This window comes from Phyllostomus hastatus, unplaced genomic scaffold, assembly GCF_019186645.2.
Source record: "Phyllostomus hastatus isolate PE091 unplaced genomic scaffold, TTU_PhHast_1.1 phas_scaffold_216, whole genome shotgun sequence".
Taxonomy (NCBI): domain Eukaryota; kingdom Metazoa; phylum Chordata; class Mammalia; order Chiroptera; family Phyllostomidae; genus Phyllostomus; species Phyllostomus hastatus.
The window spans coordinates 3,461,215-3,482,249 of NW_025334018.1; the positions used below are offsets into that span (position 1 = coordinate 3,461,215).

At 58.8% G+C, this 21,035-nt stretch overlaps 3 protein-coding genes across 6 annotated transcripts; 2 read left to right on the forward strand and 1 right to left on the reverse strand.

Annotated features, from left to right (window-relative positions):
* The first annotated feature begins 1,352 nt into the window (after positions 1–1,352).
* On the forward strand, positions 1,353–5,977 carry MUC1 (mucin 1, cell surface associated). The gene is made up of 7 exons (XM_045817304.1): positions 1,353–1,522; positions 1,964–3,807; positions 3,902–3,957; positions 4,090–4,223; positions 4,379–4,500; positions 4,584–4,733; positions 5,648–5,977. The coding sequence occupies exons 1-7, from the start codon at positions 1,462–1,464 to the stop codon at positions 5,714–5,716; spliced, it is 2,436 nt and encodes an 811-aa protein (XP_045673260.1). The 5' UTR covers positions 1,353–1,461; the 3' UTR covers positions 5,717–5,977.
* An 869-nt stretch (positions 5,978–6,846) lies between these two features.
* Positions 6,847–16,061, reverse strand: TRIM46 (tripartite motif containing 46). Of its 3 annotated transcripts, none has more exons than XM_045816851.1 (10): positions 15,999–16,061; positions 14,356–14,617; positions 13,769–14,112; positions 12,940–13,083; positions 12,725–12,820; positions 11,783–12,036; positions 11,391–11,512; positions 10,134–10,436; positions 8,983–9,280; positions 6,847–7,961 (listed from the first exon to the last, which is right to left on the reverse strand). In XM_045816851.1, the coding sequence occupies exons 1-10, from the start codon at positions 16,059–16,061 to the stop codon at positions 7,568–7,570; spliced, it is 2,280 nt and encodes a 759-aa protein (XP_045672807.1). In that variant the 3' UTR covers positions 6,847–7,567. The 3 variants fall into 3 exon arrangements, with proteins under 3 accessions (XP_045672807.1, XP_045672806.1, XP_045672805.1); XM_045816850.1 differs by lacking the exon at positions 15,999–16,061 and adding an exon at positions 15,851–15,947; XM_045816849.1 differs by lacking the exon at positions 15,999–16,061 and adding an exon at positions 15,394–15,442.
* Positions 16,062–16,649: 588 nt separating this feature from the next.
* Positions 16,650–19,899, forward strand: KRTCAP2 (keratinocyte associated protein 2). 2 transcript variants are annotated; one of them, XM_045816867.1, is made up of 5 exons: positions 16,650–16,804; positions 17,157–17,311; positions 17,435–17,498; positions 19,449–19,515; positions 19,747–19,899. In XM_045816867.1, exons 1-5 carry the CDS (start codon positions 16,801–16,803, stop codon positions 19,865–19,867), a joined length of 411 nt encoding a protein of 136 aa, XP_045672823.1. In that variant the 5' UTR covers positions 16,650–16,800; the 3' UTR covers positions 19,868–19,899. The 2 variants fall into 2 exon arrangements, with proteins under 2 accessions (XP_045672823.1, XP_045672825.1); XM_045816869.1 differs by lacking the exon at positions 16,650–16,804 and adding an exon at positions 16,809–16,894.
* Positions 19,900–21,035: the final 1,136 nt, after the last annotated feature.

Genomic DNA, 21,035 nt, shown 5'->3' on the forward strand with positions numbered 1-21,035 from the left:
GTGGCCCTACCAACCCTCTCACTCCTAATACGTAACCTGTCCCACCACCTCCCACATTCCGATGTGCTCTGCTACGTACTTCGCCGACACTTCCACATACCTCAGAACTCCACCCGCATAGCACCATTTCCTCCAGACACCACCCCACGCACCCCAGAACTTCCCCTCCATAAGTTCCCAGCCTCTCCATCGATGGCACAGTGCGTTCCTCCCCTTCTGGGTCTAAGTCACTGACCCGTCTCGCTGGGATTGCTGCCCCTCCTAGCCTCTCTCAGTCACTACTTAGGCAGTGCCTTCCAACCTCCTCTCCCCACGCAGCGGCAACGTCCCAACCAGCCCGGGTAGGTGCCGTGAGGCTCCCGGTGACCACTAGAGGGCAGGAGAGCATGGGCAGCCCGGCGGACTGCCTGTCATTGCCAGGTAGACTGGAAAGGAAAGACCCTAGGGTTTGGCAACTCAGGTCTCATCCGTTAAGTGGAAATTTTTTCTCCCACTCCCTTCTCAGCAGAAAGTCAAGGAAGGAACTTACGCTACTGGAAAGTCCGGCGGGGTGGGGGGGTGGCGCGCGGGGGAGACCAAGGGTTTCAGGGTAGAACGGCGTGCAGAACAGGACAGGGAGCGGTTAGCTAGGTGGGGCTATTCCGGGAAGTGGGCAGGGGGTGGGGGTCCAAAACTAGCACCTAGTCGACTCCTTATCAAGCCTTCCCATTTATTTTTCTTTTTAAATATTTATTTATTTATTTTTAGAGAGAGGAGAAGGGAGGGGGAAAGAGGGAGAGAAACTTCAATGTGGGAGAGAAACATAGATGGGTTGTTTCTCACACGTCCCTATCTGGGAACCTGGTGCGTGCCCTGATCAGGAATCCAACCCGAGACCTCGAGACCAACCCGAGACTCGAGACCTTTGTGGGACAATGCCCATCTCACCGGACCATGCCAGTCAGAACAAGCCTTCTCATTTCTTCTCAGCTCCCAGAGTGGGGCTTCAAGGGGCCCTGGGCGCAGTGTAATAGGGGACCAATATGAACTTCCCAGCCCTAACTTACCCACTTACTCTATTCCTTTCCTCACCTTGGCCATAGCCCTGGGGCTAAAACTAAAGCTTTGGGGACCCAGGTCCCAGATTCCCCACTTCTCCCTATACACACCGCCTTCTGGAGCCAAGGAGTGGTTGGTGAAAGGGGGAGGCCAACTGGAGAACAAACAGGTTGTCAGAGGGTTGAGTGATTCGAGCCCATGTGCCCTACCCGAGGGGACAGGAATGGTTGGGGAGGAGGAGGAAAAGATAGGAGGTAGGGAGTGGGGGAAGGGGCGGGGTTTTGTCACCTGTCACCTGCTCTGGCTGAGCCTAGGGCGGGCGAAGGACCAGTATAAAGCAGCAGGTGCCTGTGCCTGTTCCACCTCACACGCAGTGCCGGCCCGAGTCTGTCCTGCCCCCTCCCCACCCGGCCCAGCACCACCATGACTCCGGGCGTCCAGGCCCCTTTCTTCCTTGTGCTGCTGCTATTCCCGGTGCTTGAAGGTGAGGGGCACGAGCTGGGGTGGGGGCTGCTCTGCACAGCCTTTCTGTACGTTTTGTTTCCTGACAGATGGCACCCTGTGAGGCAGCAGTTGCAGACGGGTGGCCTAGTCTGTGCCAGAGTAAAGGAGAAAGGCTAAGGATAGGTGAAGAAGAGATGACCCCCTGCTTCAGGAGTGTGGGTGCTGGGGCACACACGTTTCCTGAAGAGAAGTCTGGGGTGGGGGTGAGGGGACAGAAGAGGTAAACCTTAAGAATGGACAATGGCCAGTCCGGAGCTGAGGGCTGTGGGAAGAGAGGGAGGCTGCCAGCTGGGAAGGAGGAGAAGGGCTGACTCAGGGGTTTGTTCCCCAAGTCCTCCTGGCATTACTTCTCCAAATGCTAGAGGATGTATTTTCTCCTTGTTCTAATTTATCCCCACACTCAACCCTCAACTCCTTACAGTCCACAGTTCCACCTCTTCCTTGGCCACCAGCCCTGCCTCAAGCTCGACCACCACTCCAGACCAAGGTGCCACCCCTTCCCCGGCCACCAGCCCTGCCTCAAGCTCGGCCACTGCTCCAGTCCATGGTTCCTCCTCGTCCCTGGTCACAAGTTCTGCCTCAAGCTCAGCCACTGCTCCAGTCCATGGTACCACCCCTTTTTCGGCCACCAGCCCTGCCTCAAGCTCGGCCACCCATCCAGACCAAGGTGCCACCCCTGCCCCGGCCACCAGCCCTGCCTCAAGCTCGGCCACCCATCCAGACCAAGGTGCCACCCCTGCCCCGGCCACCAGCCCTGCCTCAAGCTCGGCCACCCATCCAGACCAAGGTGCCACCCCTGCCCCGGCCACCAGCCCTGCCTCAAGCTCGGCCACCCATCCAGACCAAGGTGCCACCCCTGCCCCGGCCACCAGCTCTGCCTCAAGCTCGGCCATGACCCCAGCCCACGGTACCACCCCTGCCCTGGCCACCAGCTCTGCATCAAGCTGGACCACCGCTCCAGACCAAGGTGCCACCCCTGCCCCGGCCACCAGCCCTGCCTCAAGCTCGACCACCGCTCCAGACCAAGGTGCCACCCCTTCCCCAGCCACCAGCCCTGCCTCAAGCTCGACCACCGCTCCAGACCAAGGTGCCACCCCTTCCCCAGCCACCAGCCCTGCCTCAAGCTCGGCCACCCATCCAGACCAAGGTGCCACCCCTGCCCCGGCCACCAGCCCTGCCTCAAGCTCGACCACCGCTCCAGACAAAGGTGCCACCCCTTCCCTGGCCACCAGCCCTGCTTCAAACTCTGCCACCGCTCCAGTCCATGGTTCCTCCTCGTCCCTGGTCACAAGTTCTGCCTCAAGCTCGGCCACCGCTCCAGACCAAGGTGCCACCCCTGCCCCGGCCACCAGCTCTGCATCAAGCTGGACCACCCATCCAGAATCCAGTGCCACCCCTGCCCTGGCCACCAGCTCTGCCTCAAGCTCGGCCACGACCCCAGTCCACGGTACCACCCCTTCCCCGTCCACCAGCCCTGCCTCAAGCTCGGCCACTGCTCCAGACCAAGGTGCCACCCCTTCCCCGGCCACCAGCCCTGCCTCAAGCTCGGCCACTGCTCCAGTCCATGGTTCCTCCTCATCCCTGGTCACAAGTTCTGCCTCAAGCTCAGCCACTGCTCCAGTCCATGGTACCACCCCTTTTTCGGCCACCGGCCCTACCTCTAGCTTGGCCACCCATCCAGACTCCAGTGCTACCCCTTCCCCGGCCACCAGCTCTGCTTCAAGCTCAGCCACTGGTCCAGTCCACGGTGCCACCACTTCTTCAGCCACCGGCCCTGCCTCAAGCTCGGCCACTGCTCCAGACTCTGGTGCCACCCCTTCCCCGGCCACTAGCTCCGCTTCAAGCTTGGTCACCACTCCACTCCACGGTTCCTCTTCATCCCCAGCCACCAGCTCTGCCTCAAGCTCAGCCACCACTCCACTCCATGGTGCCACCCCTTCCTCGGTCACAAGTCCTTCCTCAAGCTCAGCTGCCACTCCATTACACGAGGGCACCTCTGCCAAGGCGACCACCACACCATCTGGCAAGGACACGCCATCCTCAGTTCCCAGCCACCCCTCTGACACTCGTACCACCCCTGCCAGCCCCAGAACCAGGACCGCTGTCAGCAGCACTAACGGTGGCACAGTGCCCCTCACCTTCCCCAGCCGTAGGATTTCCTTTTTCTTCTTGTCCTTCCGTATTTTGAATCTCCCATTTAACTCTTCCCTGGAGGACCCCGGAACTAACTACTACCAGAAGCTGCAGAGAAACATTACTGAATTGGTGAGTAGCTGCCCTTCTGCCACGCACCCCCTCGCAGCGGCCTTCGGAACTGCTCAAACCTGTGCCGATCCTCAGTGCTTTCCCTCCCACCCAGTTTTTGCAGGTCTATGCACCTGACAATTTTCTGGGCTCCTCTGATGTGAATTTCAGGTACAGTCCTGGGCGTGGACTCTGAGTGGGTGGATGCGGTCGTGGCTGTGGGGAGGGGCTGGCACACTTGAGGTTGGGGGCAAGTGCCCAGAGCTGGGTCTGCAGCTGAATGGCCCATTTCCCTGGGAGCAGGCCAGGATCTGTGGTGGTGGACTCCATTCTGGCCTTCCGAGAGGGCACCACCAGTGGCAATGACGTAAAGGCACAGTTTGTTCTTCAAATACAAAAAGCAGCTCAGTACAACCTGGACATCTCAGGAATTAGTGGTGAGGCTTTTCTTGCTTGCTTTGGGTCAGCACCACACTTCCAGGGCCCCTCTCTCTGCAGCGTCTGGATTCCTGCTCCCCTCCCCCGCCCCCCGCCAGGTGCCAGAGGGCCACCTCCTTTGGGAGACTGCCCTGATCACTGCTTTTCCTTTCAGCTGGTGATGTGTCGTTTCCTCCCTCTGCCCGGTCTGGGCCGGGGGTGCCCGGCTGGGGCATAGCCCTGCTGGTGCTTGTGTGCATCCTGGTCGCGCTGGCCATCGTCTATCTCATGGCCCTGGTAAGTGCTCAGTCTTCAGCCCAAACCGGAGCCCCGCTGCTAGGAGGGACTCCATGGCCCCCCATAACCTCCTATCTCCCCAGGCTGTATGTCAGTGCCGCCGAAAGAACTGTGGGCAGCTGGACATCTTTCCAACCCGAGATGCCTACCACCCTATGAGCGAGTACCCTACCTACCACACCCATGGGCGCTATGTGGCTCCTGGCAGTACCAAGCGTAGTCCTCATGAGGAGGTGAGGATGGGTCCCACAGGTAGAGAGAGACAGAGGCTTTGGCTGGGAAGGGGTTCTGAAGGGGTACTTGGAAAGCCCAAAGAACTTGAAAGGGTTGAGAGGAGATGTGAAGAAACCAGTGAGGGCCTGGCAAGAACTGGGGTAGAGGTCAGAAGAGCTCTTGGGGAAAGGGCTGGGGAGGAGACCACGGAAGAAAGGTGACCTCAGAAGGGAGTGTCCCCACTACTAACTTTTCCAGAACAGCATTCACTGTTTGGCTGAACTGGCGCCACTGCCGTGGCCGGGTTGCCTAGAGGGTAAATGGGTGGGCGACGTGCCCGGGGGAGCCCTTCATGCAGGACTCACAAGGAGTGAGCGCCTGTGCTCCCAATGTCGTCCTAAGAACGGAGGGTAGACTGAGAAAGGCTGGGGCGGGGGAAGGATCTCCCGTCCAGGGGAAGAAGTCTCACCAAACCAGGTGAGCCTGGGTGGGGTTCTCAGGAGTCTCTTTCCTCTCCCAGCCTTTCTCTGCAGGTCCTAGTAAATAATTACTTTGGTCACGGGGAGCTGGAACTCCAGGTGGGGGAGGGAGACTTTCCTTTTCTTGACCCCATTTTCCCTTTTCTGGGACTTCCTTCTCCAGCTTTACACGGATAAGCATGCACACCTTCTAGGGCTAGAAGGGCAAGGAATGGAGGGAGACAGGGCAGGAGGGGAGAGGAGGGGGCTGACAGGAGTGGAGGGGAGGGAGTGGAGGGGAGGAGGAGGGCGGGCCCTGTTTACAGTCACCTGGCTGCCAGTGGTGCTGACCGGCAGGTGCTCTCCAAATTAACCCTTCGAGGGCCATGCTTTGGTGCCCGCCATCCAGGGGCCCTGGTAGTTCCTCCCAGGGAAGCTTCTGCCCCTCAGCCTGGCTTCCTCCTCCCCTCACCTAGGTGTCTGCAGGCAACGGTGGCAGCAGCCTCTCTTACATGAACCCAGCAGCCACTTCTGCCAACTTGTAGGGGCAAGTTGCCTCAGCATCCAGCCAGTGGCCTCCCGCATGGTCTTCACTGCCAGCGCCCCCTCCCCGCTCTGGACCTCTGGACCATTTAGCTGGGAGTTCGAGTGGGTACTCATGGCCTCCTTCGCAGGCCCCACCAAGTTCCCTAACCCACCCAGCCCTAGTGGAGCCTGGCAGGGCTCCGGGGAACATGCCCCCAGATGGGGGTGGGGACGCACACAAGGCTGAATAAACTGTGGGCCCGCTCTGCTCTTACTGCCAACTTCCGACGTGTCATCTGTGACCTTAGATAGGAGGGGTGATCAGAATGTATGTGTGTGTGGGGTTCTGGAAGGGGCCTTTGGGGGAGAAGACAGGGAGGAAAGAGGGTGAGGACCAGGGTTCATTTCAGGGACAGGGGCGCGTGGAAAGATGACATTGGGGCGCCGGGGTGGCTGGAAGATTTTGAGTCACCTCTCCCCCATCGCCAGCGGCACAAGAGGAAAGAGGAAACGAAACCTAGGTGGCTGGGCTCCGGCCTGGCCTGCATGCCTGTGGCTCGGCCCTGGTTTCACCCCAGCTGGGGGCTGACAGCCACACCTCCCTCCCCTTGGCACCATGCCCTCAGGTGGTTCTATTCTGAGCTGTGAAGAGAGTCCTTAGGCTGCGATAACAGCCTCAGAGTCAACACAGCCAGCCACGATAAGTGTTAGATCCGGGGCTGGTGGCCAGCCCCGCCCCTCCCTGGCCGTGGGCTGCCCCATTTGCGCACTGGCTCTGGGGTCTGCTCCCTGCGCCCAGGGAACGGGAAAGTGGTTCTGGTTCCCTGCTCCTCTGGGCCCAGGCACAGTGCCTTCCCCTCCCCACATTGCCTCCCGGTCTGGGAGCCACGCCCAGATGCCTCCTGGTGTGTGTGTGTGGGGGGGGGCGGGGGGTGTGACTGTGCGCCCCCTGTTGGCCAGGGCTGGGTTGGTGGGAGGCTGGGGAGCACCTGGTTCGGGGACCTCCGTGCCTCAGGTGCCATACCCACCAGGTAGCCCTGCCCGGAGCAGAGGCTGAGACCCGGGGTCCCTCGGGGCGCCCACACCCGGCACGGAAAGTGAGAGGAATGGTCTGGCTCAGGGAAGGCAGAGACAGGCCTGGCACCACAGTTTATTGTTTATAAACCGTGAAAACGACAGCTGTTGCTTGGCACAGACCTAGCAGTCCTTACTGCAAGGGGGCAGCAGTGGGCACCAGAGGTCCTGCTTGGCCCAACCCAGTGTGGACATCCAGTCTCCGCCAGGGCCCCAGGAGGAGACTCGGCAGGTTGGCACGGGTGCGGGGCAAGTACAGCATGCAGGAGGGGGAAGGGGAACGTCAGAGGCATGCGGCGGAAGGGCATGGGGACCCACATGGACAAAGGGTAGGGCCCTTCCCCTCCCCAGGGACTGCACGGGCGGTGTCCCACCAGAGAGCCTCCGGCTCTGCGGCTGCAGGTCCGCATCAGTGCGGCAGGGCGCTCGGCAGGGCACAGCTGGAGATCATGCCCAGGGTTCCAGGAGCTTCTCTCCCAACTGGCCTGAGGAGGAGCACAAGGCAGTGGCCGGAGAAGGGGTTCCCTCCATGACTTGGGTGAGATACCAAGGGCAGAGCATGGAGCAGAAACTTGGTGGGTTGGCGGTCTGGGCTAACAGGAGATGGGGAAAAAGGGGGATACCCAGAGAGGTGAGCAGAGGAGTGTCCCTGGGTCAAGAGAAGGTCCTGGGAAGACAGAGACATGAGGTGAAGGACAGGACCACACGGTAGGAAGAGTTTGAGGGAAAAGCTGCCGGAGGAATAACCCGGCTCCAGGAAGCTTGCAGGGCCAGGGCCCAGGCAGGGCGTGCGACGGTCAGTCCAGCTTGGCGAAGCCCCCGATGGTGACTTTCCTTTCGGGCTTAGTGCCCACCGGCTCCTGCAGCTGCACAGCACCACCGCCGATGAAGCAGAAGGCAGGGCACACGGGCCCCGAGCAGTCCAGGGGGCACTCCAGAAGCCCGCGGAAGGACACAGCATCCAGGAAGGAGACCCGGCCCTGCTCGTAGTCCAGGCAGATGCCCAGGCGGGGCGGCAGGGGCACTGTGCAGCCGGCGGCCGGGCCATCCCTGCCGGTCAGGCCTGCATTTGAGCTGGCCCCGGACCCCAGGAGGATCTTGCCCATGCCAATGGTGAGGAAAGCAAAGGGTGGCGACGCCTCCACCGTGGCGTCCTCGGCCCCGCTGTCGTGTCCACTGTCCGGGTCGTACCTGCAGGAGCGCGCATTGGGTAGGAGGTGTTGGAGGGTGGAACAAGGGGGTGGGAGGCGGCGCGCCAGAGCGCTGAGACATCGGAGGTGTGGAATGTCAGTTGCAATACGGATTTGGAGTGTTGAGGAAAAACATGTCGAAGAGACAGGAGTTAGACCATAGGGTTGGGGGTTTGGTTTGGCAGGAAAAGGGTACTGAAGGGACATCACACTGGCAAGAGAGGTGTTGGGGCAAAGAAAGGCGAGGTACTGATGAGGCACACTGAAGAAAAGCAGCCTTATCGAGGTGGGAGGGTGGCGGGAAGTGTGGTTTGGGCTCCCACGCGGGGAGAGGGCTCCGTGGGGCAGAGACTGCTGGAAGAATGCGGTTTAGTGACTGAGGTTCAGGGTGACAGGAAGGGTAGAGACAGGGTGCTGGGAAGGGAAATGGGGGGAGACAGATGAGGGTGTATCGCTGTCACCGATGAGACATGTCAGGGAGATGGGGGACAGAAACCATTGGGAAGAAGTGGGGTCCTGGGGGGTGGAGTGCTGGGATGAAGTGTTGGGGGGAAAGAAACTTTCCCCCCAACGTGGGGGGGGGTGTTAAGTAGACGTCAGGGATGAGAGGGTTTGGAGATGGAAAGTTTAAGGAAAGGATTTCAGGGGGTTAAGAAAAGATAAGGTTGGAAAGGTGTGGGAGAGAAGCGTTTGTGGGGAAAGGGAGTTGGAAATGCGGTGTTAGGGGAAAGACACGCGGCTTGGAGAGATGGCATATCAGACCTGAGCGGCAGACGGAAGGAAGTGGAGGTGGTTCCCTCTTCTGCCATCTTTTTCCCCAATCACACTCTCCAAAATCCAACCCTCAAAGCCTTCCACTGATCCCGCAGGTTCCCTGGCCTGGCTTCCATTATCCTCCTGCTTCCTCCCAGCCTCCTCCCAGCTCCACCCCAGTAAGTCTACGCTCCCCCTGACACCCCACCCTGTCCCCAGCCCCCCACGCCCAGGGCCCCCACTCCCCATCCCTGCCAGAGTAGCCTGACCTGGGGCTGATCACATCTGAGGTGCCCTGGAAGCTTTCCTGAAGCTTGCTCTCCAGTCCGACGCCCACCTTGACCAAGTAGGAGGCTGGGTCCACAGCGCAGGCCCAGTAGCTGCGGCCCTGCGTCACGGCTACGTCGCCCAGGACCACATCCACACTCAGGTGGCAGCCAGTGAGCAGCCGCTCAGCAGCCAAGAGCAGGGGCAGCCCTGGAACGCTCCGCACGGCTCGCTGGTCCTTGCTGATGGCCAGCCTCTCTCGGCTGCTGCCCCAGCGGCCATCCAGGAAGAAGTGAAGGACTGGAGTGGGGGAGGGGTGAGACAAAAGGAAGGACTTTAGAGCCAAACATCAGCACCCGGCACTGCGTGCAAGGCTTTAGCATGGGACACTGGGAGACTTCAGAACAGGCACAAGCTGCCAGGGGACAGGCCAGAGGCCTCGGGAACGGGGCCTGGGGAACAGGGGCGAGGTGGGTAAGGAAAAAAGGAGGGAGTGTTCCAGATGGACATGGGCCCCAGGAAGAGTTTAGTGATGACCGATGGCCACAGAAACCAGCCGTCCAGGCCCAGGTGACTCACACTCACAGTGCTTCCTCCACCCCGCCCGTGGCTGGCCCCTTGCACAGTCCACTGCTCCCTTCCCTGTGGTGACTCCCGCCCACCACAGCCAGCCTACACTGTCTGCCCACGCTCTGGCGGTCACATCTGGTCCTTACGCCCAACCCACACCTCTCTGCGCCCTCTGTGGGGTGATGCTCCTTTGTTACGCCTGCATCCTAGGGTCCGCACTACTTTCTGGGGAGCCCCTTTACTCTCATTTATTGAGCCCTTATTTGAGGTGCAAACTTGGCTAAGGCTTTACATGTATCGTCAATTCAATGAACTCCAACAACAACCCTGTGAGGTAAGTATTGTAGATACCTCTCCAGGAGAGGAACCTGAAGTTCAGAGAGGGTGAATAACTTGCCCAAAGCCACACAACTGGCAAGAAGTGGTGCTGGGATTTGACCCAAGGAGGTCTAGCTCCGGAGTTAGTGTGATCCACTGCATCGTAGTCTCTCCCGTGCTCAGCCAGCCCCAGCTGTTAGTGCCTGGGTCCCAGAGCGCCCTGCCCCATTCTGTGCCACCCTCTGCCCACCATCTGCCCACTCACCGGGCGCCGGGGGGGTGTGCAGGTGCACATCCTCACTGTACTCGCCATAGCCCGCCTTGTTGCAGCCACGGACACGCAGCACGTACACAGAGCCTGTGTCGGGGTTCTCCAGCAAGGCACTGGTGCCCCTCACCTCCTCCCGCCGCTGCCAACGGGTGGGGCCCGGCTGGGCGGGCACATCTGTGCGCCGGAACTCGATGGTGTAGTGCCAGGCAGGCGGCGAGTGGGGAGGCAGCCTCCAGCACAGGAAGATCTGGTCGTAGGCGAAGGTGCGCTGGGTGTCGATGACTGGAGCCTCGGGCACTGTGGGAAGGGAGAGCGGGGTCACTCAGGGCCTGCCCGCTGGCCGCGCACGGAGGGTGGGCAGGGAAGGGAAAGCAGCGGGAGCCGGGGGGGTGAGTGTGGGTGAGGGGGACTGGGGAAGGGACCCATCTGGGCACTGGGCAGCGGATGGGCAGGCGGAGCCCAAGGGAGAAGGAGAGAGGCAGGTGTGTGCTAGGCAGGCGGGAGGCCTGGGCGCTAGTCTTGTCTGCCATACTGGCCTTAGGTGGGTCACTTCCCCTTTCTGTGCCTCAGTTTCCTCCTCTGACAAATGAGGGCATCAGACCAGATGGGGATGCTTCTTTCTATGACCTTTTTTATTCTCTGAATAAAGAGGAGCTGCAGGGAAAGGCCACTGGAACCCAGGCAAGAGGGCCCTGAACAGGAAGGAGGGGACAGAGTAGGAGGAAGAGAGATACGGAGTCAGCAAGACAGAAAGTGGGGGACCACAGAGGGCAAGCAAAAGCTTGATGGCGGGGGACAAGGCTAAGGAAAAGAGCAGAAAAGTCTAGAGGACAAGGGCACAAGGACAGGAGGTCAGAAGGGCAAGGACCGGGCAAACCCCTAAGGAAGGCCGGAGGGAGGCCCAGGCCCCGGGGAGGACAGGAGTCTGGTTAAAGCAGGGCAGAGACGGGAGCAAAGAATGGGTGGCTGAGCTGCATGGGGGCTGCGGGGTGGAGCAGGGGGCCCGGGCCGCTGACTTGCCTGGGGTGCTCCGGAGCAGAGTCCGCGGTGGCCACGGCCTACAAACAAAGAGAGGGAGAAGCAGCGCTGAGCGCGGTGGGACCGGGTGGCCGGTGGGCTAGGTGGCAGGGGCTGCTGGCCAGGCCGGGCAGTAGGCTGGGAGGTCCCTGGTGGGCACTGCCCCCCGGGCCCGCTGCTGGGGAAGAAGGGAGGAAGGCTCTAAGTGGGCGTGGGGTCTGGCCATCTCCTCACCTCGAAGGAAGTTAAGCTCTGTCAGCAGCTTCATCTCACGTCCCACGTCTAGCTGGCAATGGCGGAAGGAAGAGCTGGCAGCTGGCCGGAAAGTCTGGAGGGCCTCTGTAGCTCGGGCAATCCTGGGAGAGGGGTACCCAAGGGTCAGGCACTGCCATCTGGGCAGCCATCCTTCTCCTCGATTCCACCTGCCTGCCCCTAGAGCCCTGGCTTTGGCTTTGGGTCTTTTTCTTAACCCTTCAGGCAAGCTGGACATTGGTTTGGCCTAGAGGAAATCCTCAGGGCCCACCTCTCCATCGGACGGTACTTGAGACATTGTTTTGGACATCAGCTACACCCATGATGCCCCTGCCCCTCAAGAACCTGTGTCCCTAAGCTGTGCCCCGATGTACCTGTTATGTAACTGCTTGGCTGCTTGTACAAAGCAAGGCTGGTCTGTTTCTTTAAGGACCTCCTGGGCGTAGCCCACCAGACCTGAGCCATCCAGCAGGCTCCGGTGCTCCTGGAGCTGGGCGCTGAGACGGGCCAGCCGCTCCTGCTGGCATTCCTCTATGGCCTGAAGCAGCGATGCCCTCTTCTCCTCCAGCACAGCCCCCAGCCCCCGAACCAGCTGGGATACCTCTTCCTTGGCCTGCTGACCACTCACCTGCCCAGAGAGCAACACTTACTATCTTCTTGAAGGCAGGGCCTGCACCAGCCTCCTAGGGTACTACACCATGACTACACCGTTGACTACACAGAGAATCTGGGGAAATCCTACCCACCCACTTCAGTGGGGCCAGGCTTATAGTTCCAAAGGCACCTGTACACCCAGATGGGCTCAACTCCTGACCACTTGTGCCAACCTTCCTGGAGCCCACACCATAATCCCTAAGGACTCCCCCAAAGAAAGGCAATCATGAGTGCCCTAACATCCACAGGGGTGGCCCTGGCACCCACCAGCGTCCACGCCATTTTCACCCCCCACCCTGTGTCAGCTGACTCATTCAATCTGGAAGGTGATATCAGAACCCTCACCTTCCCTGAGCTCCAGGAATAAGTGCCATCCTCAGCAGGCAACTGAGCTTCAGGGCATCTGAGCTGTGTCCCTGGGGCTTTGCAAGCATCCCCTGTCCTGGCGATAGCCACCTTGGCCCCATTGTAGCTCCAGGTGCAGCCTGCCCTGGGGCACTGGTGTCCCTGCCAACTTGGGTTAACCAGAACCGTGACACATTCATGGAACCCACACTGGCTTCCTGAGCTTGCAACCAGGTGACTGGGCCATGCCTACCCACGCCCCCTCGAGGCTTCCACCCCCGGGTAGGGCCAAGGGCCACCTCGATGCCCTCCCTCACCTCAGCGTGCCTCACGGTCTCCTCCAGCTCACAGATCTGGGTCTGTACTGTGTCCTGGTTTCCTAGGATGTATGTCAGGCTCTTTGTCAGTTTGTCCTGAGGGGGGAAAAAAGGTGGGCAATCACCCGGCTCCAGAAGCCAGCAGTTAAGAGGTGTGAGGAGGTGTGAGTGAGTAAGCCCTGGGGCTGAGGGTGTGTGCCGGGGGTGGTCCTCACCTTGAGGGCCTGGTAGGCGCTGAGCACCGGTGTGATCTTGTGCCCACTGTGGGTGCGCCTCACCCGGCAGAGTTGGCACACCAGCCGTTGGCATGTCTTGCAGTAGTGAGTTACCTCTTCCTTGTGGTCTGGGCACATGAGGCCCTGGGAAGAGAAAGAGCAGTGGCATAATCAGCCAATGGTGTGCATAAGGGTGCGGACCGGCGGCCTGAGCAGTTTGGTGCCCTCCTCCACTGACCAGATGGGGGTGGAAGGGAGCCCAGCTGGTGGTGCTCCGCAGTGCCACCTGGTGGTACATACTGGCATGAAAGAGAGCCTTTCCTGCACCCTCCAGGCAGCAGCATTGCTCCTCCCTTCGTCTACCTCAGGAAAGGTGTAGAAATAATAATAATGGTGACAGTTAATCTCAGCCTTGTGGTTAATAATTAACTTTGTCCATCTTGTTTCCTGTCACATCACACTGCCTAGAACAGCACTAGGCACTTAGGTGCTTGATAAGTATTTATCATGTGATCCTCTGAACGGCCCTGGGGGTGTGGATATTGCAGGGCACGCAGTAGCCACCTCATTCAGTAGATGAGATAAAGGCTCAGAGATGTTCAGAGATTTCTCTAGGAACCAAACTGGTGACTTTTTGGCTCCCAGGCCGGCACTCAATCCACTGAGCCACACCAGCCAGAGATAGTGCGTTTTTTGTTGTCACAGAAAAAGGAGCTTGCAATGGTGCACTCCTGGCCACCTGCTTTTGGAGGCCCACAGTGCCAGGCACCTGCACCCACCCAGCTCCACCATGCTGCTACCTTCTCAAGCCCTGCAAGTGCTGGCTCACCTTGGGGCGAAAGGAGAGGGTGGGCAGAGTGGGCTCATGCTGGGCCTTCTGGGTGCCCCAGGGGTGGAAGAGCTTGAAGCACTCATTGCAGAAGGTGGCGCGGCATTCGGTGCAGCCCTTGGTGGCCTCTAGTGGCGGGGGCTTGCACAGCTGGCACAGGATGGCACCGCCCACACTCACACTCTGGCGGTAGCGCTCTACCACACGTTCCAGGGTCAGGTTCCGGAACAGGCCTGCCAGGCCTCGCTCCCCCAGCTCCACGTCGCCCTGGCAGGCTGGGCAGGGGAACGTGATCACCTGGGGGTGCAGTGCTCCTCGCTTCCGCCCGGGGTATGTCCCAAAGCCTGCGGATGGGCAGGAGAGGTAGAGAGCTGAAAATTACAGCTGGCTAGGGGTGGGGAAAGTCTGTTCAATTAAAAAACTAATTTTCACTATGACATAGCTCAACTGAATTATTGGAGCCTAAATGAGCAGTATCTTCACCCCCTGAAAGACAGACAGATGCCCCTGGCCAGGGATGCACCCCTTTCACCTTCTTGATAAGCATCCCAGAATCCTTATCCCCATCCCACAGGCCCCAGGCCCACCTGACTTAAGCAGCCGGTCCAAGCGGTCTGGCTTGGGGAGAGTTCTGCGAGAGAGGCGGGGACTTCGGGTGGAAGGGGTGGAGGCAGGAGAGGTAGGTTCCGAGCTGGGGTCCCCGCCATGGCCTACATAGCCCTGCTGGCCTAGCACCTCTCGGGCACAGGCCTGGCACACGTTGTGGGTACAGGGCAGCACCAGTGGCTGCTTGTACATCTCTTGGCACACTGGACACAGCAGTTCCTTCTCCATGTTCTTCATGCTTGTCTGTGGAGGACCAGGAGGCTGAGTCAGAGCTTGCACACCTGGGCATATCTTGTCAGGCCTCTCAGCTGCCCTCAGAGACCCAAGGGGGTCTTGGGAAGGGACAAGGCAAACTACCTATGGCTTTCCCCCAGCACCAGACTAGGCCTGGTTCACAGACCTTCCCAGCTCTGTCTCTTGCCTCGTTTCCCCTCCTGCAGAGCTATAGGCCTACGGAGGAGGAGGGATGGTTGGAGCTCCTGGTTGGAGCTCGAGCTTTCCAGAGTCAAACCCCACCCCCTCCACTCCGTCTGCCCAGCAGGATCTGCAGCCCCTCTCACCTGGCCATTGCCCCCTCCCCCACCTCTGCTACGGCCTCGGCACTTCTTTCAAGGACACAGTCAATTCAACACCTAGGTGTGGACCCCTGCCCCCTTCTCTGGCACCCCCCACCCCGCGTGACTCCTCGCTAAAGGGAGGCACAGCTCTTTCTCCATCCTCCAGCTCGCCGTGACAGTCTTCCTGCCGCGACTCCGGCCCGAGGCCGCCCCAGCCTCCATCCACCATCCTTCACTTCCCCAGCCGTCTCCTCCTGTTCCCCGATACACTAACCCATTTTCCTTCGCCCCCACCATCTGGACCTCCGCTCCCTCCCCAGGCATAACCCGGGATAGCCGCATACCCCTCCACAAGCAAGGGGTAAACAAACGCCTAGCCCACTTGCCCCCTCCCCACCGGAAGTACTCCTCCCTTTCTTAGTGGCCAGGGTCCTCAAGCTATGCCCCACCCCCTCACCTCACCTTGGTCCCTCTCTTCGCAGCCATCCCGGTCAGGGGCGCAGCTGACAAAGGAGGGAGGGACACGGAGGGAGGGGGAAGAAAGAGGGGGGAGAGCAGGGTTGGCACCGCCCCTGGGAGAGCCGGGCATGGGTTGCCATGACAACTGCTAGAGGCGCGGAGGCAGCCCGGGGTGGGGGTGCGGTGGGGTGGGGTCTCGTGGAGCTGTCCAAATTGAGAACTACACCCTGGGGCGAATCCTTCAACACCTTCACCTGTCCTCGGTTTTCTTGGAAAATTTCCAAGTTCACAAACGCCCCCTCCTCACAGGATAGCCCCATTGCTCTGCAGCCCCAGCCCCGTCGGCTGCTACCCCAGCCCACCCGCCGCGTCCGGGCAGCTCCTGGCTTCTCACACCCCAGCAGATGCACGCCTTCACGGCACTCATCTCCCGGCTGCTCCCGGGATTACCCTCTCATACCTACATCCCGACCCTCCCAGTGCTTTCTGCCATCACCAGCCCCGTCTGCATCCCAGCATCTTGCCGGATTTCCACCTGTTCGAGGTCCCGGCCTGCCCTGGACCACTGTACTCCACCTCCCCTTCCCCTCGACCCCACCTTAACTCACACTGATGCGGACCAGTGCATCCATGATGGAAGTGAAGGTCTGCATATCCTCACCCTCGGCCATGGCCCTACTTTGCCCGCCCGCCCCCGGGTGCCCGATCCGGGCAGCAGCTGAGAACCCTGGGCTTAATGCAGGAGCCCGGTGGGGGTGTGGGGAGGGGTGGGGGTAAAATATCACTGCGCATGCTCCAGGGACAAGCCTCAACCAGCGCCAGCCAGGGTAGGAGGTGGGAAATCATTTTCCCCACGTGGTTCTCAGAAGGCGTTGGTGGGGGGAGCAGTGTGACATGGAATGGTGTTTGAGTTCGCGTATGTTATGTTCGCGTTCCTAATCTTACTCACATGACACGGAAGGATAGTTTTAGAGAAAGATGGGCCCCAGGATGGCAGGACTAGATTTTGGTTTGGCGGAGAGTCTATGGGACATGTCAGGCAATGCCCCGTAGTGGGAAGGAGGTTTGAAGAACAGGCATTCGAGGTGACATAAGTGACAAAGAAGACAGAGGTGAGTAAGAAGCTGTGGGCCATAGTCCCAGTAACTTGAAGAGTTAAGTGCAGCCAGCTTGCATTGAGAGGCAGAAGTTGCTCAGGGTGCGGGTAAGGATCCGGGACTAGGGCGGTGGCTCAAGATGCTCTTTGACGCAGTATTTCCTCCCCGCCGGAAGAGGCCGCCACGCACACGCGCCCAGAGGCAGAAAGAGGAAGACGTGGGGGAAGCAAGTTTGCGCTAGGTGCTGACGCATCCGGTTCGTCTCCCGTCTTTCTGGGCCGGAGACGTCTATTGGACCCACGGGCGGGGCGTGATGGGTAACGGACCAGCGGGATACCCCGGACGGACTAGTGGGGGTCGTGGTTGGGGCGGACCAGCTTTCCTGGTCCCCTTCTGTCAGAGCTGACGTGTCCTGGGTCCCAGGGGGCGGGCCAGTTTGCACTGGACCTGACGGAGGGTGCCGGGCGTTCTGGGCTGAGGAATTCCTGGGGGTCGCCGTGTAGTGTGGGGATTTGGGGAGTATGGCTGCAGGCCCGGGAGTGCTTGGATGGTCGGGCCCTGGAACTCCGGGACCTGCCGAATCTGCCTGCGGCTCCTGGTCCGGGAGGACCGGCTCCCAGTCCGGGAGGACCGGTCCTGACTGCGGGTCTCCGCTTTTATCCCCTCCAGCGGTGGGTACGGGCACCTCGCTGGCGTTGTCCTCCCTCCTGTCCCTGCTGCTCTTCGCTGGGATGCAGATGTACAGCCGCCAGCTGGCCTCCACCGAGTGGCTCACTATCCAGGGGGGCCTGCTTGGCTCCGGGCTCTTCGTCTTCTCTCTCACTGTATCCTCCTGCGGGGGGAGAGGGGAGAGTGAGTGAGGGTGGGAAGGGTGGAGGGCCCCGCAGGCTTGTGCCGATCCCGTTGCTCACAGAGTTCTGCCCTGCTCCTTAATTCCCTCAACCCAGGCCTTCAATAACCTGGAGAATCTTCTCTTCGGCAAAGGATTCCAAGCAAAGATCTTCCCTGAGAGTAAGTGAAAATTGGGGTTGGAGAATTTGAATGCTCTCCTCTATTCTCCCCCAACACAGTACTGAATTTCCAGGTGCTTAGAAGGTAAAGGTGGTTTAGGAGAAGGAAATATGTTTGTAAGATGGGACACGGATGACACTTTGGATCCAGGACTTCAGCTAGCGCCTGGAATTGGAGCTGGAAGAGAAGGCCTCTGAAAGCATGAAACTCAGTTGCCTTCTGCACAGTTCCCAGGGGAAATTTGAGGGAGCAGATGAGTTCGGACCTATTTTGCCTACACCAATGGGGAGGTGTTCTTTGTTTCCACCAGAAGTAGCAGGCAGGAAGGATTGATTTCGTTGAGGGGTTCTGATACGAAATTGACCCAATATTAGTGAATTCTATCTGAGATGATTGTAAAGAGCCTAATACACCAAGTTTCTAGGTTAGCAGGAATCCTGACCAAATTAGAACAACTTAGATTGTTTCCTGTTTGGAATGATCCTCGTTATTGCACATGTAATTGAGATTTGATGGTAGAATTAAGTTCATAAAGCAATCATACCAGGAATGCCACATACTGGAAAATTGACGGCAGAGACCCCTCCTGGTGTCTCAGCTGCAGACACCGGGTGGCCAGGAGCCCTGCCCTGCCCCGCCCCGGGCAGTTCCCTTCTGCTGGTCAGGCTGCTGTCAGCTCCGTCAGCTCCACGACTGGCCAGTCTGATGAATTGATCCCCATTGGCTGTGGCCCAGGCTGCTGCACATCGTGGGCCTTAGCTTCCCGCTGGATCTGCCCTGACTGCTTCAGGAAGCTGGTGGTTGTAATCCTCGTGGGTCCTGGCACTGGCAGGGGGAACCAGCATTGCTGCATCGTCCAGAAATGTGGCCTCACATACCTTTCTGTAGGAGAACTTGATGATGAAAGGAAAATCCCAGATTCACAGTTTGGTGAACTCATTGAAAAGTACACTAAAGGTGGAAAGATTGTGCCAGTTGAGATAACCCTCAGTTTTTTAAAGAGGGAAATGGATCCAATCAAGAATTGATCCTTCTGCGCATCAGACAATGGCCACCAATGAGCAGCAATGGCTGCTGATGCTCAGAAGGATCAATTCTTGATTGATGGGTTTCCAAGAAATCAAGACAACCTTCAAGGTTAAAATAGTAAGTATATCTTATAAATGGTAAAAAGGAAAAAAGAATTGACAGCAGATGCCATCTCTCTCGAAGCCTGCCCTTGGTGGGACAAAGAGTGTCACTGTTGGCCGCTCCCCTCTGGGTCTTGCTTTCCCCACCCAGCCCTGTGCAGGCTTCCGCAGCTCCCTCCACCAGGCAGCCCCCCCCCCCACCCCGGCCTCATTTCCCTGTGAGCTGTCGTCACTTAACTTGTGAAAGAACTCTGTTGTGGGGCAGGGTTCCTGACCTTCTTTGCCTGCCCTGCTGTTCCCCAACCAGCCAGTGGGGTTTGCCTTGCCCTCCACCTTCTCTCCAGTCCCGATCTAGACAGCCAGCCTACGGTACTTTTCTGTGCCCATGGGCACATGTATGCAGGCACTTTGCCCTCCAACCTGTGTCTAGGGAGCGAGGCCCTTGGCTTCCACCACTGGCCAGTTTGATGAATGGATCCCCATTGGCTGGCTTCTGTTGGAAAGGCCTCGACCCTCTTCCCCAAATGGGAGCAAGCCTTGCCCTTCAGACTCTGCCATCACTTTTCCTTTTCTCTGGAGGAAATTCAGGACAGGGAAGTTACATGGTATCTGGGGCAGAGCTGGTGATGAGCATGTATCTCCTGCCTCCATGTCCTGGGCATCAGTAAGGCCATCTGAGGCTCTGCTGTTATCACGCCGTATCCCTCCGGGCAGATTCCCCAAGATTCAGAAAGCCCCAGATTTCTCCTAGACTTGACATATGAATACCTGGTATTTCCATTCTGACTTCCACCTTGCATGTCACCTCTTGCCTCCCCAGTTCTCCTTTGCCTTCTATTGGCTCTTTTTGCATCTGGCCTCATCCATCGAGTCTGCGTTACCACCTGGTAAGTGCCTGATAGCGAGGTAACAGATATCCTGTCCTTTGTCCCTCGATCCTCCTGTGATGGTCCCATCCTTCCTGTACCTCCCTCCCCCTCTCTTCTCCCTCTTTTGCCCTTCCCCATTTTCCTAAATCTGAGCCTGGATTCTTTCCGTGATGCTAGCGTCTGCCCTGGGAAGCGCCAGGCTGGCAGGGTGCCCGCTGATGCCATGACCTTTCTGTCTCTGCCCCGCAGCTTCATCTTCTCCATGGTCGGCCTATACTACATCAACAAGATCTCCTCCGCGCTGTATCAGGCGACAGCGCCAGTCCTCACGCCGGCCAAGGTCACTGGCAAGGGCAAAAAGAGAAACTGACCTTGAATATCCAATAAAGTTGATTCTTTGTAGCTCTTGGAGTTGTGATAAACTGTGACCCTCTCCTGCGATGCCGGGGCGGTGTACAGAACTTTAGGGCCCATGGGTACCTGCTGTTTTTAGAACTTGGGGGTGGTGGGGCTTTTCTTCCACTAAGGTTCATTTTTACCAAATATTTTATGAAGTGCCATCAGTGGCCAGGTACTTTGCCAGGCACTGGAATGGCATAGGCTTGTGTCTCATCGTGGAAGCAAAGTGCACCAGCCATCAGCAGGCTTGACCTTGGGAAAAGGGGTAAAGTGTGCAGGCCAAGAAAGCTCTGCAGAACTGGAATAGCTTTTGGAACAGAAGAGTAATGGGAAGGGAAGGTTCCTCACCCCTATACCTCCCCACGGGGGTCCATGTACACTGGTGTGGGCTTCCTTACTCCCAGTTGCCCACTCAGCAAACTAGCCCCTGGCCCCCTCTCCTAGTCTGGGGTAGGGTTCCCTACTGATGCTGCCTCCCTCTTCTGCCCCAGGATGGGCATACGCCTGTGTTTGGCAAGACTCTCGAGGTTGATCACTGCTCCATCCCCTTTGTTCTGGTGCCTTCACTTTTTTCTGTGTAGTAGCCAAGAGATTAGGGACTTACTAAGTTTTAGCAAAGTACGTAAAACAATAGAGAGAAGGCATGAGAGATGTGGCTTTCCAGGTTCTATTCTGTCTGCGATCTGCCGTGAGGAACCTCTGTCCGGAGCACCCTTCCTTTGGGGCACAGGCACCCTCCCTCCTGCTGGGTGGTGTGGGCTCTAGGGTGGGCACAGTGCCTTGGTCGGTGTTGCTTTCTCTGCAGTGCCGTGTAAGGTGCGCTAAAGACCGGTGTTTTGGTTCAAAGAACCTGCCTTTCTAGAACAAAATCCTGTACATGGATGTGCCAAAATGAGGAAGGAAGACCTAATGAAGATGAAGAAGTGAGTCAAAGGAGATCTGGTCAAGAATTAGAGGCCCCCTCCCCATCTTCCTCTAGTTAGAGGCCCACTCCAACTCACTTCCCCTGTGTGTGGCGGGAATCCCAAACCCTTGCTCCTGTGCTCAGGCTGAGGGAGTCGGATGCAGTCTTACCCAGGAGGCCTGCAGAGGGCGCCGTGAGCTCACGTCTCCAGGAGGCTAGCAACAATGTCCTTTTC